Genomic DNA, 15,023 nt, shown 5'->3' with positions numbered 1-15,023 from the left:
TCCAGGTTGTCAAAAACGAGCATTCTCCTTTAATATCATCCAATATCAATTTAATATCATTCAAACTTCACAAGTTCTGAGGAGAGACAGAAGGAGAGAGTGCGCGCTGATTGCTGCAGTTAATACCAGCTTTTCAAAAGGGGTATTTGCACTGTATGTGGCAGTTAGCTCATGGTCATGGAAATTTAGCATGGAAGTACCTAATTTACATACATTCAAATGAGCCTGGCGCAGCCTTTTTTGTGCGTGGCGACGCACCAAAGATAGCAATTGGACAAGATGTAGGCTACAAATTTAATAAATTTAATTTAGCCTATTCGGCCATATAAGGCTCAGTTTTTTTCTTTTCTTTTTTAAAATTATTTTTAAGTTATATAGGCCTACTACAAAGAACGAAAAAATAACATTATTAACCGTTTTAAAGATTTCAAATTAACGTTTCTGTTATGGAACAATTAAACGTTTCCGTTCCTTGAACCGATTCGGAGTCTTGCTTTAAAGGAAAAAAAAAAGTAACCCATAGATGTTTTCATCGGTGTGGATAGATAAAACGTTAAAATAGCAGTTTTTAACTAAAGTCTGGGCTTGTTTGTGTTATATAGTGATAGTATACATTTGATTGTAGAATAATGAGGAAAATAGGTGATATAGATAACGTTTTGCCTGTAGTGTCTCCCCTTGACAGCCTCTTGTGCTGATGAATGGCTCTTGGGTGGGGAACAGACAACGGATGAGAGACATATGAAACTGCCACAGGCTGGAATTTGGAGAAATCTCACAAGAGGATTGTTAACAAATGAAAATGGAACCCACTGGCGTTTTAAATCACACAGCACCACTGAAGTGCTTCAGATCCTCACAGGTGTACCACAGAGCAGCTAAAGGACATGGATTGCATCCCTGCATGAAGTATGGGCTAGGATATTAGAGAGGACTGGTACATGGGGAAAAGCTTCAGAGATGATTGTGAGTAACGAGTGCAGAAATTAGACAATCTTAACCCCAGAATTTAAATTCCCAAGGGGGGGGGGGCTTCCTGACTGGTTGATACCCTGGGTGTGGAATCGGAACAGAAGACTCGGCTCCAAACCCAGTATGTATATGTGTGTGTGTTTGTGTGCGCGTGGGCAGCTGTGTCCAAAGGCTAACTAATGCCGAGGTCACACTATATGATTTTAGCCCAATTTTCCGCACACTGGCAAGTTTTTTGAAATCGCAAAGGTCCCCAGCTCAGAGGCACATCGTAGCACGCTCCAGTGAGCATGGATCCTGCAAACTACTCATGACACGACCTGAGAGAGTCCTTGATGCGTCGCAAGCTCTGACTTTGGCTCTGATATCTAACAGATTAAATATCAGGACCTGTCAGGGACAAATCCTGGGGTGAAATCAAAGTCCTGTGCTGTCATCCACAGCGGCTCCTTGAACAGGCTTATCATGCAGTTATTTGTATGAGGGACCACAATAATATAGTTTCTATCAGAATAAATTGGCATAGCTTCTATCAGAATAAATAGGCATACAAATAGTTTCTATCAAAATAAACTGGCATACATATAGTTTCTATCAGAATAAATTGGCATACACACAAGCTTTTCAGTTATTTGTAACAAAAACAAAGCACAGCACGAACAGGCAGCTACCGTACCTACGCTTTCACTGCAAAATTATTTATGTACCCCTGACTCTCTCTGCAGAATAGACTGTGCGTGTCTCCCCAACCATTCTTGCTTCCATATACTGTAGCTTCTTACCGACTTTTGGAAGCATCACTTCTCGCACATGTTTTCCGATAGATAGATAGATTGATAGATACGATGGATAGATGGATAGATAGATAGACAGACAGACAGACAGACAGACAGACAGACAGACAGACAGACAGACAGACAGACAGACAGACAGACAGACAGACAGACAGACAGACAGACAGATAGATAGATAGATAGATAGATAGATAGATAGATAGATAGATAGATAGATGGATGGATGGATGGATGGATGGATAGCCAGGCAGCCTACTTTATTAATCCCTGAGGGGGAAATTGTTAAACGTAGTCTGGAGAGCAGACAGACTCGTCAAGGACTCGTCCTTGTGAATCATCTTGTAATGTGTGACCCCCTGTCACTGGTCAGTCATGTCGCGCGAAACCTACCCCCACTTCAAGATACGTCATTACAAGACAGACAGTTATATAATGTGTGCAGCACTGCGGTCTGACGACTTTGAAAGTCTTGTAGTGTGACCTTGGCAAAACAGCACAGCCTCTACCCGCCATGAATTATTGAGACGTGACCCATGTTCGAGGGGACAGGGAGAGATGAGGAGAGGAGAGATAAGAGGAGAGATTTGGAGAGGAGAGCTGAGGAAAGGAGAGAGGAGAGGAGAGATGAGGAGAGGAGAGAGGGAAGGAGAGGAGAGATGAGGAGAGGAGAGAGGAGAGGAGAGATGAGGAGAGGACATGGAGAGTTGAGGAGAGGAGAGGAGAGATGAGGAGAGGAGAGATGAGGAGAAGACAGGGAGAGTTGAGAAGAGGAGAGGAGAGGGGGAAGGAGGAGAGGGACCCTGCTTGTTGAAAGGCTGTTGTACTCACTTGTGGAAGATCTTGGCCCGTTTGTCACTGGAGAAGTTCTCCAGCTGCAGGGACTCCTGGGTAAGGAAGGCGACGGCCAGGTGGAAGTAGTTGTTCCACAGCTGTGATGGGGGAGGGGAAGGGAAAACAATAGATGTGGGGAAAAAGGGCGGGAGAGAGAAAAGGTAAGGCATCACAGACATGGTATTCATTACACCAGAGCCACCCATGGCAGCGCACATAAGCAGTACAGCCCTATCAGAGCTCTGCTGCTGGCTTCAGAAAGTTTGCTGGGAGCTGCAGCAGCGTCTCACTGATAGTTTTGATAGGAGGGAACATGTTTGATAGTTTTGTGTTGACAGGAGGGACCGTTGTTGGTAGTTCTGATAGGAGGGAATGTGTTTGGTAGTTTTGATAGGAGGGAACGTGGTTGCTTAGTTTTGATAGGAGGGAATGCGTTTGATAGTTTTGTTTTGATAGGAGAGAACGTGTTTGTTGGTTTAGGAGGGAATGTGTTTGGAAGCCTTGCCAATGCAAGAGGAGGCTGGTGATTTTGGCAGAATGCCCACAGACAGAGCTCTTTCAATCAGAGGGAGAGACTGATTTAAGAGACTTCTGGGTGGAAACGCCACCGACAGCGCCCGTTTCAGAGCCATCGGCATTCGTCTCACAAACATGAACAACAGTCCATTCATATCAGACTCTCCCCAGACTCGCACTTCCTTATGCAAATACCCATGGGCCGAAACAAGCAAATATACCAACACTTCAAATATCACTTTGAGGAGGCAAATTAAATTAATTAGGTGGGCTAGCTTGCAGAAGCTAGCCCAATTTGTGATATTCCCACTATTTCTTTCTTTCTTTCTTATTATTCTCCCTGTTTTTTGTCTCCCTACCTATCTTCATACTTTGTCCTAGAAACTTCATTCACACTTTAAAATTTTCATAATGTTTAGCTCTTTAACGGATCCATTTAGATTTTTGATATTTTTTATGTTTTTTAGAAATTTAACTTTTAAAACTATTTTTTGTCCCATTGAAACTGCTTGAAACTGCTTTTGGAATGTTCAGAAACTTTGTTTTTAGAGTGGTGGCAGCAGTTGCTTTGAAAATATTCACACATTTTGTAAACTGCTGGCACTCCTACAGTTTTGACAGTTCACACGGCAACTGCGCTCCCCACCGCACTCTAACTTTTGAGTAGTTAATTTTGCATTTTTACCCTTTTTCTAACTTGTCGCTATGCCTACAGTTTTAACAGTTCATACACATATTATATATCGAAATGTTCACACAACTGTGCTTTGGCGGTTTAGGAACACATTTCCACCCATTCATGAATCCGGCGGAGATCTTTCTTAGGATTGGTCTTACGAAGTTCGTAAGAAGACATTTAAGAAGACACTTAAGAAAATGTTCAGGAATGAGGACCATTGTTCTGATAATTGTAGGCTATAGCAACATAAGAGTGGCAGCATTGACAGCAACCCAAATGAGCTAATCCCATAGCTGTACCATTGCTAGCTAGCCATGAGCGAACTGTTGGATACTGCATTTGCTGTGCAACGTATTCCATTGTCCAGTTGTCAAATCAATTTGCCAACAAACTGTTTGAGAGCCAGCACACCTCAGTGTCCCCTAATCAAAAACATTTTTCATATATCACCTAACCTCTCCAGCACCTCACCAATATCAATTATTTTCTCTCTTTAGAGAAGAGTACAATCTATTACAACAACTATTGCTTACAATGTTTTATTGCTGTTTCGTAATATTTTATCATTAATATGATAAATAAATGCTGTATGTAGTTAAAGAAAGTGTTATTCAGTTTTTCATATGCTAAAATTGACTGTAAATCCACTTTAAAGCTGATAATTCAAATAATAACTGACTGAGGGAAAGTGCCCCCCGGCGCCCATGGGCGGTTCGCCTCTCTTCCTCCTGTCTTCAGTTTTTTGAGTCACCAGCCGCCAATGGTGTGTGTGTGTGTGCGAATGGGTGAATGAGACACGTTCATTGTAGAGCGCTTTGGATAAAAGAGCTATAAGTGCAGTCCATTTACCATTAAGAACTTTTAATGTGTTCGTCCGTTAAAGGCTTAAAAAGCTAGTTAGACCCTCAGACGGAGCAAGCACTTAAATCATATGTGAAACGTAAGCACAAAGAATCAGCACTCCAATGCTAAGAGCAGGTTAACATATTCAGGAAGAGCATACTAAATTGCAGGCCATTATATTGTCATTTCTGTCTCGTCTGATCAGTATTTATGCTAATTTAATTTAGTGCTTTTTTCGTCCACCGTCCTGAAATGGCATGAGAGACCTCAGGTGTCCGGTGAAATCTCCCCAGCCTTTTCTCTAAACCATATATTCTACGCCACAATGACTGACAGTGTCCTACGGACACAGATTGCAGATCCAGTTCTCCTTCAAGACAGATCATCTCTGGTGTGATAATGGTACTTCTCACCACCTACCTGGAGCTCAAAGTTGGTCTGATCCAGGAATTTCTTGTTCAGCACGGCTGCATACTGATTAATGGCCCGCAGGAAGACTCTGGAAGATAAGACAAACATGGTTTAGATCACTGCTGCTTATTGATGAGATAACCCATTGCTTAGAATATGGTATTCTTCAGTTGTCTCTAATTAAGAGGGCTTGCAGGTCACTTTGCTCACTTAGCTTCAATGCATTCTTTGTCAAAACCAATAAAGCTATTGATCTTAATCACAGGCATGAAGTGGGCTGTTTGAATTTAACCCCATGCAAGCATCAGTTCCACCTGGCCTGTACAGTAGCTATCACATTCTCACATACACAGGCTATCACATTCTCACATGCACAGACGCACACACACACATACATGCACACACACACACTCTCACAGTCAACAAAAAAATTAATCAAATCAATTGTGCACACACACACACACTCTCACAGTTAACAAAAACATAAATCAAATCAATTGTGCACGCACCATGGAGATACTATTGAATAACTAAAACATTCATTAAGTTACAGTAACAAACCAGAACATGTACTGTTTTTAACACACTGCACATTGATTACGACAGCGCAGGGTGAGAAGTAATGTTTTCGATCCGTCGCACAAAGTAATTTCAAGATTTTGTTGTTGGCTTCAACCGACAACCAACATCACTGAGTTGACAAGAGCTAAGCTACAGTACCTACCGAGTTGCTGGAGATGAACAGAAAAAGTAAATAAATATTAAAGGAATATATCAAGCAACTAAACAGAAAATCAGATCTTTATTAGGCCATGTAACAAGTTAACAGCTCAGGTTAACTAGGCTACTAATTTAAACAAGCATTCCAAATAATTATAAGCCTAATGAAATTAATTTACTGTAAAGTAAATTTATATTTGTTCATACTGAATCATCCATACTTTCTCAAACAACCATATCTTTAGGCTATTATGAGAATTACATTTCTCAAAGACAATCACATATGGCATAAGAAAACAACGTAGGCCTATGTACTAAAAATAGGCTGCAGAAATGGCCGCTATGTGCCGCTATATGGATATTATTATTAATAATATTAAAGGGACCCGGAGGAGTTTATTTTTAGGAAACAGTCTCATTTTAATGTGGGTGAATCTACATTATCCACACTTGTTTATGTGTCCATTTCCGACAAAGGTCGTTTCTTATATGTAGTTTATTTTTAGATTATTATTTTGTGGTCGGGTCATTCAGAACTTCCTTGGAATGACGAAACGATTTGCTGCAGTAGCCTACGTCGCTGACAAGATGAAGAATAATTTAAATATGACCGTTATATATTGTCAAAAGTAACGTCGGAGCAATGGGTTTTTACGTTGTCGGAATAACCAATAGGATGTCAGACCACAGGTGCATTTGTCGGACTATTGAGTGGTCGGCATAATTGGGTGTCGGAACAATGACATGGCACCTGTCGTACCTTGGTGCTAATGCCGTTAGACTAGACTAGTTTAAGAATGTGTGTTGACAAGAGCTAAGTGGGTTTGTTTACAGTAGGTTACCTACCTACCGATCTAACTTAAGATACTTGGCTCATGTCAGTCATTTTATCATTTTGCTGTTGAGTCAACATTCGACTTCGGTCAGCATAGCTGCAAACAAGCTAACTTGTTATCAGTGTAGTTGTGTTTACAGGTACCCTGTAAAGCTTATAAATAGCTAAATTCAAACGATGTCAATCGGTAGGCTATAAGCCAACGTTTAGCCAGTGTGTACTGTGTACTGTTAGTAAGCCACATATGGATACGTGTCTGACCTCACAAATGCTCTTCTGGATGAATGGGCAAAAATCCCACAGACACACTCCACAATCTTATAGAAAGCCTTCCCAGAAAAGTGGAAGCTGTTATACCTGCAAAGGCTATTCTAAATTCATAATGAATTTAGAATAGGATGTCATAAAAGCTCCTGTAGGTGTAATGTGTAGGTGTCCCAATACCTTTGCCCATATAGTGTACATTACTAATATAATGTTAAATAATCAGTAATGTGTAAACAAATTTCTGGCAACGGTGGGACTCAGACCGGGAACCTTGGATTTAACTTTCCCCTCATATAAATGTGACAGGTAGGGCACTAGCCTAGCACTCCCTATGGGGCCCTAGCGCCCTACCTGTCACATAAATGTATATAGAAATAAAAGTATACGTTTAAAAAAAAAAAAAAAAAAATAATGATGTACATCAACATTTAAAAACGTTGGTGATGGAGGATAAGGCCATAAAAATCCCCTTCTCTTAAATTTTTTTTTTTAGAGTGTTGGCTCTTCGTTACAATGTGCAGTCAAATCAGCTTTAGATAGATATCAACTTAGCAATTTTATTTATTTGCTGTTTAAGCAAACAACATTATCTAATCTTTCTATGCATGTCAAACAAAATATCTGATTCTCATTCACTATAAGGCAAATTTTAATTTTCTTATCCCTGTGGTAAGCTATTACATATAAACTGAGGTGTGACTTTAACCATTTCAACTGAGTTACTCCAACAAAATGCATTCATGCGCAGAGGCTTGTGCTCTCTGAGAAACCTTTCTAGTTTGACCTAGGATTATGCAAAAACTACCAGACTGCTTTACATGAAGCACGGTGGAGGGGTGTAGCACAGGCCAATTTAGAACCCATTAAATTTTGGCATGCACAGAGCCACCAAATGCATTCATGGCAGAGTTCCGAGCTCCCTGAGTACCATTTCTAGTTGCAACTACATTGCATTTAGAACAAAATCCTTAATTACATCCACTGGCACATTTTGACTCACACTGAGTCAAATAATTCATTGTTAATGTAGCATTTTCCTTGAGCAAGAACTGTGACCATTGGGGTGATGTTTTATAAGCACAGCAGAGGAAACTAAAGTCTGGTTGTTTGTTTGAAAGTGATTCGCTCTTGAATTTAGCCAGTGGCAATCAAAAAAATGGATGTCACAAAAAAACGATTGCACAGATAAAGAGAGACTAGCTTTCACATTGAGCGAAATGGTATACAAGTACAATTCCATCAACCTCAACTGTATATGGGGATGGATTGCTTTTTTGTCTATCTATTTCTATCCATTTCATTAACTGTGTGAAAAGTGATACATCTCAATCTGTGTTAAGTGCTTTTGATTGCTAGGGGGAAATTGACTGGAGATAACAGGAAGAATCACTACTCGTTGTAACTAGGGTTGGGCATCGAGAACCGGGACTAAATTGGAACCGGTTCTAAAATTCCGATTCCAAAGGAATCGTTTATATATTTTAATTTCGATTCTGCTTATCGGTTCCTAAACAAATTTCACTTGCGCTAATTTCAGTTTCCGTGTTGGTGGCTTGCGCGTTTGACTTTGGTTTGCAGTCCGCCAGAAAAACCAACGAAGAAGAAGTAGTTTCCGTCTTTGCGATTTGAATGTAGAGCCGTTCTCAGAGGAATGATGAGTCGGCCCAGTGCAACACCTGTGAGAAGTTTATTTCGTGCAAAAGGGAGGATGCACAACTAATCTGATGAAACACCTGCGCTTGCATGGCATGCCCCCCTCGTCCTCAGTCAACCCTCACGAGCCAACAGCCAGCACCTCGTCGTCGCAATCGGGTACGTGAAAATTAAATAGCACTAACGTTTGTCTTATTGTCAACAGCGAGACAGCAAACTAATTATACTAGACCGAACTGGCCAAATGCAAATACTGTAATGTATTTTTTCGTAGATGAACGTCCGCAGATTGCTAGTAGCCAGCCTGGCATTACTGCTGCTAGTGCTAATCCACGACGTGACACGCCATTCACCTTGGCGGCAAAGGGAAAGATGCCAGTGGAGAAAGTTAGAGTGCCACAGAAAAGTGACAGCTTATGTGGTAAAACGGCTGCACCCCTTCTCAGATGTCGAGGCACCGACATTTAGGTAAGCAAACATAAGAATAGAGCTCAACTAGCTAGCTAAGATAGCTAGCTACTCACCACCCTGACCTAGAGTAACAGTAACGTTATGTTTGTTTTTGTGTTTGCCTGGAGGGAGAGGTGAGGGAGGGAGGAGGGATGCAGGGAGAGGAGAGGGATGGATGAGAGTAGAGGATGGTGGGATGGAGGGGGAGGAGGAGAGGGGAGGGAGGAGGGATGGAGGGAGAGGATGGAGGGATGCAGGGAGAGGAGGACAGGGAGGAAGGATGAAGGGAGAGGAGAGGATGGAGAGGGATGAAGGAAGGATGAAGGGAGAGGAGAGGATGGAGAGGGATGAAGGGAGAGGAGAAGGTGGAGGGACGCAAGGACAGAAGAGGGATGGAGGGAGAGGAGAGGGAGGGGGTGTGGAGGTTTTGAAAAGATTCTCCCATTCTGGGAGATGCAGGTTGTCTCAAGGGATTGGCAGGATTGGAGAGGGGAGTTGTGGGTAGAGAGAGGGGGGTTGTGGGTAGAGAGAAGGGTCGCACACACACACACGGCTGACGCATCCCTATTCACTCTTTCACACACAGATTCACTGTCACACACACCAAATTAAACTGTGAATTCACAGGTTCAACTGTATGAAATGAATTTTGAATGACTTGTTTTTAAAAGATTATTACAAATAAATGTTTCTTCTGTGAAATAAGCGTGCAGCCTGTTTTGACCCCACCCATCAAAGAATCGGAATCGAGAATCGTTAAGAACCGGAATCGAAAAGAAGAATCGGAATCGGAATCAGAATCGTTAAAATCCAAACGATGCCCAACCCTAGTTGTAACTGCATGATGTAGTATGTGACATGTCTGGAATTGACAGGAAGAACAGAACATTTCACTACTGGTATGATGTAGTATGTGACAAATCAAACTGACTTTGACTGGAGTTGAGAACAGCAGGGTTCAGACATGTTCTGTGAAAGTCAGTGAGGTGAGCGTTGAGAGATAAACAACCTCAGCTCCTTAATATTTGTAAAGCACTAGGTATAGGTATAGGTACTGCATTTGTAACGCGCTCCCCATCCAGTTGTTACAATGGCCCGGAGCGCAATTCACACACCAATGGCGGCAGCTGCCATGCAAGGTGCTTGCCTGCTCATTGGGAGCAATTTGGGGTTCAGTGTCTTGCCCAAGGACAATTCGACAGGTAGTCAGGAGGAGCCGGGATTTGAACCACCGACCCTATCACTGAACGACCCGCTCTACCTCCTGAGCTATACCGCCCACTAAATGCCAGTGAGACACTGCTCACAGTCCTGAGTAAAATGTCTACGAGACAGGCCTTTCAGTAGTACTCTACCAAATATTCCTTTAGCAGGAATCTAGTCTAGACTTTGAGTACTTTCAACCTACATAAACATCTGCATGTCAGTATGTCAGTATTCCCCACAGAACCCTATTTTGTTTAATTATGACTTTGGCTGGTTTGCTGATTCGTGAAATCCAAAGGAATCATCTTGCATCAGCAGAGTCCAGAGGAGATCTGTATTTGCCCCTAAACCATGTTCCCTTTCAGAGAATGGTTATGTTTCCTGAGAGCGATGTTTGAGAACACCTGAGGTCAGACTGGGGGCGAGGCAGAGCAGACAGCATACAAGGAGGGCATGCTGCAGAGGCAGAGAGGAGGTCCCACCAGGGTTGACAAATTAAACCAGGCCAGGTCCAGTCTGGCTTATGTGCGTGGCTGGCTTGTTTCTGTTTAGGACTGGTAGGATGGAAGCTAGTCATGCCACTGAAATAGCTGTGACTTGAAATGACATGAAATAATGTCTGATAAATGAAGATCAGTCTTGTCACCTGGACACATCAGTTACAAAGCTTCCAATGCTAATCCAGCACAATAAGAGCGGGATAGCCAGTTAGCTCATGAGCTCACAACAACTAGCAGCAGCTTCAATAACATTAATGGTAGCAGTCAGTGGCTAAAGCAGTTACACTGATGATTCCTGTAACGTTTTTTGCTGCAATTGGTTCAACTTCTGTTTCTGGACAAAGGTAAGGGATAAACCAAGATAACACAAGGTTAGCAGACCTACAGCAGGTCCCTGATGGAGGAGTTGGCGGACCTCCGGCGGAATATAACACAAGGCTAGCGGACCTACAGCGGGTCCCCGATGGACGAGCTGGCGGACCTCCGGCCAAATCCGCTTGCGGGTTCCTGGCCATTTGCACATCAAATGGCAAGCGGACCTCTGTCGGATTATTAGCGTGAGTCGGAGGGAATGCATTTCGGCTAGTAATCCGAAATGCTCCCGCCATTGCTCCACCACCATTCCACCGGTAGTTTATTGTCTATATCCTAGACCCATTGGTCCTAGGCTTATGGATTTCTATTGCTAAATTAACTTACTCTGAACATTTTTTGGGTAACCCTTCCTTTCATAGTCCCCCAATTATTGAACATTTACCTGGTACAGATGTGGGAAGTTAGAAATTTCCCATGCTACAGCATTTCCCCATCGCAGTATTTGGCAGGGAAATCCCGTTGGAATGCTTAAAGCCTCATTATGTAGCAGTCCAGGTTTGTGCACTTTAGTGGCCCCTAAAGGCCACTAGAGTCATTACAACCGAAGTACCATTGTCGTAAAACGCTGAGAGACGCCTGTTATGCCTCTCACGTGCGTTTGTTGACAACTGACAAGCTGAGGAAAACTGAGTCAAATTCGAAGAGGAGAGCTAAAGGTAAAGCAGAACGTTCATGCGAGAGAAAACCGCGGCTCGCGGTCAAAAGTTACATTGCAAATACAGGCCGCCGGACCCCTCTGTGGGAATGGAAGAGGTGCTGTTCTCGCTATAATAATCCAGCACACCAATAGATCAACTTTGAAACTGATATTTTAAGATGAAATCAACAACATAGTGGGGGCTTTTAAGAAAAATACCAGTTAGATTTTTTTCGTTACCTGCAAATGCAACATTATGTTACTATGAAGGTGGAAAATGTAACTGAGGCCAATAGGCCTACATGTCTGATAGATCTGTTCAGGAATGCATATAGCACAGATACGGGTGGTAGTATAATTTCACGCTTGTATAAGGGTCTGTTACAGCTTAAGACACACTCTACCTCATATATTAAAAATAAATGGGAGAAGGAAGGGGGGATATCTACTGTATATCTGAGGATGAATGGACAACAACATGGAAATATCACTGGAAATGTACTAGCTCAGAAATGGAGAGTTTGGAAATGCTTGAGCAGGTATTTTATTACACCCATTCAGAAATCACATTATATAATTCTAACCCTTCAATTTGTTGGAGAAAATGGGGAAACCAAGCTGCACACCATTATCATGTTTTATGGGATTGCCCTGTGATCAAAGGTTATTGGAGAGAAATACACATTGCCCTGCAAGATATTTTTGATTTCACAACACCTTTAGAGAGTAAGATTGTATATTTTGGGTACATGCCTAAAGACTGGCGGAAAGGAGAGAAATACTTGATGAGCGTACTTCTGGTAGCCAGCAAAGATTGTAGCATTTAAAGTATAAAAATCACTCCGTTTTTTGGGGGTATTTTTTTTGTTTTTGTTTGTTTTCTTGTCTGCTCGTTTACTTTATGGTTAAGTAAGAGTGTGCTTGCTTCAAACATGCATTGCTGTTATTATAATTGCTTTGCCTTCTTATCTTTTATTACATCGCTGTTGAAGATATATCTTGTAACAAATACATTTGATTGATTGTTTCATTTTACTATAAGAATTCTCATTGGTTAGTGTAGAAGTTAGGTGCGCTGTAGGTACAATTATTGTAGTTAAAGTCCTTTATTTAAACAGAATAGTTTAGTCTAGTTGAGGTATTTTAATGATATTGGATATACAGTAGGCACAGACCCAGTTTGGTCATGTCCAGAGGTACTGTAGGGTGTTTGTCGGTGTTCCTCTGATATCATAGCAATGAGTACACTCTGATATCATAGCAATGAGTACAGATGCCCTAGCTTCGCTTGTAATGTGGTTCTACTACAAAACTTGCTTTACTTATGTTCATGATGAATTTTCAAGGGTGGTTATTTATGTGCGTGCATGCGTGTGGGCATTAGTTTGTCTGACTGGCCATCTTGTCATCTTTGACACAAGATGGTCAGAGCTCACCTCTAGTGGTACTTGTTATTAGTTATTTCCCCCATTGCTTTGAGCACTGAATCTATACTGTGTTTCAGTAAAAGTAGAGACTATTCTACCTTTCAAACCCACAGAGTTTAGACACAAAAGCTTCCTGCCTTGTTTAATCCTTGTATTACATGTTAGGATTCTCAAAGGTTAATATATCATTGAATTTGTTTTTTGAATGAACATTTTTCATTCAAAAAACAAATTCCCGTTCCCACTCCATCATTGCCACATAGTAGCATGCATCATGAGTGAGGAACACCATATTTACTGGGCTTTGTTCCCTTCTGTAGTTCTGCTTCAAATACTCACTCACTCTTAATCAGCATCTGTTGCCTCGCTGATTATACAATTATCTAAGTTCCCTAGATAATGCCACTTTTTTGATGACGGTTCACAATTTGAGATTCAAAGACAAGGTTAACAGGCTTAGATAATGCAAAACGGGCTTAGAATAACCATACACTGAACATTGAGTATGACTACTGTATGAAGGCGGGCCACTCCAAAGCTAAAAGCTCATCAGGGCAGGGAGAATCGATAGTAAGTGGTGTATATTTCTGCACAGACAATGTTTGACCTTGTAGGGGACCCAGCTGCTTTTGCTCTACACAATCAGCTGGGAATACAGTTTAAATCTTTTATTTTACAGTTTAAATCTTTTATTTTACAGTTTTAATCTTTTTATTTGGGTGGAGATGGAACATTTTTCTTAGAGATTAAAGATTAAAAACTCTTTTTCAAGAGCAACCTGGTCATGAATAACTTGACGTGCCAGACGATTTGCTTCGCATAACCATCTGGGAACTCTCCATTGGAAACTGTTTGGAAATGGGCAGGCACTTTCAAAAATACTTGGCAGGTGATTGGATCAGCCATCTGTCTACAGTATAACCATCTATCACAAACTTCAACCGCTCCTCGCTGTTGTCACACCTAAAACCCGCCCAGCTTAGCTGTTTGTATTTCAAATTCCTCAGAACCAACGCTTGGCGAGATTGTTTTCTGATCTGGAACAAATGGATCTCTATGGAGAGTATCCAGACTGATTTGTGAGAAAAACAGGATGTGAGCTCACAAAATCAGGATGGTCTCATGAGGTTACTACTCCCATGAATGGCAGTAGTACAAACAGTTTCAGACAGGACACACTCACATTAAAAACAATAGATCAGCTCAAAAGTGCCATACAGTAAAAGTGCAGGGAAGCCATTTAATCCTATTTCAATTAAAACAAGTCCAATCATCAATAGTCTGTTTGGATAGATTTCGCCATGCCTTTAAATTAATTTAGAGTGACGAGATCCTGGAGTTTTAATTCAAATGCAAAGGCTTGCAGTCTTCCTGGAAAATATGTGATGAGTATATTATCTTAATGAGAGGACTGGCAGATGGGGTAATCCACTCTGGTGTTGTGGAATGAAATGTTAATAACTTAAGTGGTGTGAAGCTTTTAAAGGAGAGATGTGATCGCCACTTACAGAGCCTGATGCTCTGTAGCTTCCAACTTCACTTCCGAGGAGGTCACTTACAGGACACTGTGTGTTCAACTGATAGTTTGAGAAAAGAGGTTTAATGCTGCTATACATCTATGCTTGTTAACACACAATTACCCCCTTCTCCATTAAAGCTCAGATCCGTCATGTGAGAACAGCGCCGCCCCTAGCTAGCTCTGCGTTAGCTCTGTTTACTAATGCAGGTTCCAGAACTAAAAAATACAGCTTGGGCGGAGTCCAGTGCTGCTGCGGCTACAGCCCGCCAAGGTGAGTTAGCAGGGCCGGCCAGCTTGGGTTGTATGGTGCTGTTTCACACACGGCGGACCAGGGCTGTTAAGTTAATGTTCTGAATCTAGTCTGGTGGAAAACAAATGTCACCACCCT

The 15,023-nt window shown here is 41.7% G+C and overlaps 1 protein-coding gene across 1 annotated transcript in view; it reads right to left on the bottom strand.

Annotated features, from left to right (window-relative positions):
• Positions 1-15,023, bottom strand: part of dock1 (dedicator of cytokinesis 1) — a 246,792-nt gene that overhangs the window by 52,593 nt on the left and 179,176 nt on the right. The window contains exons 30-31 of the mRNA XM_084456190.1: positions 5,056-5,134; positions 2,595-2,695 (exon numbers count right to left, since the gene is read on the bottom strand). Coding sequence (XP_084312316.1) covers positions 2,595-2,695; positions 5,056-5,134 — 180 coding nt within the window. The remainder of the gene's footprint in view (positions 1-2,594; positions 2,696-5,055; positions 5,135-15,023) is intronic.

The sequence above is a fragment of the Borostomias antarcticus genome (assembly GCF_949987555.1).
Source record: "Borostomias antarcticus genome assembly, chromosome: 22".
Lineage (NCBI taxonomy): Eukaryota > Metazoa > Chordata > Actinopteri > Stomiiformes > Stomiidae > Borostomias > Borostomias antarcticus.
This window is presented reverse-complemented; position numbering and strand designations above follow the sequence as displayed.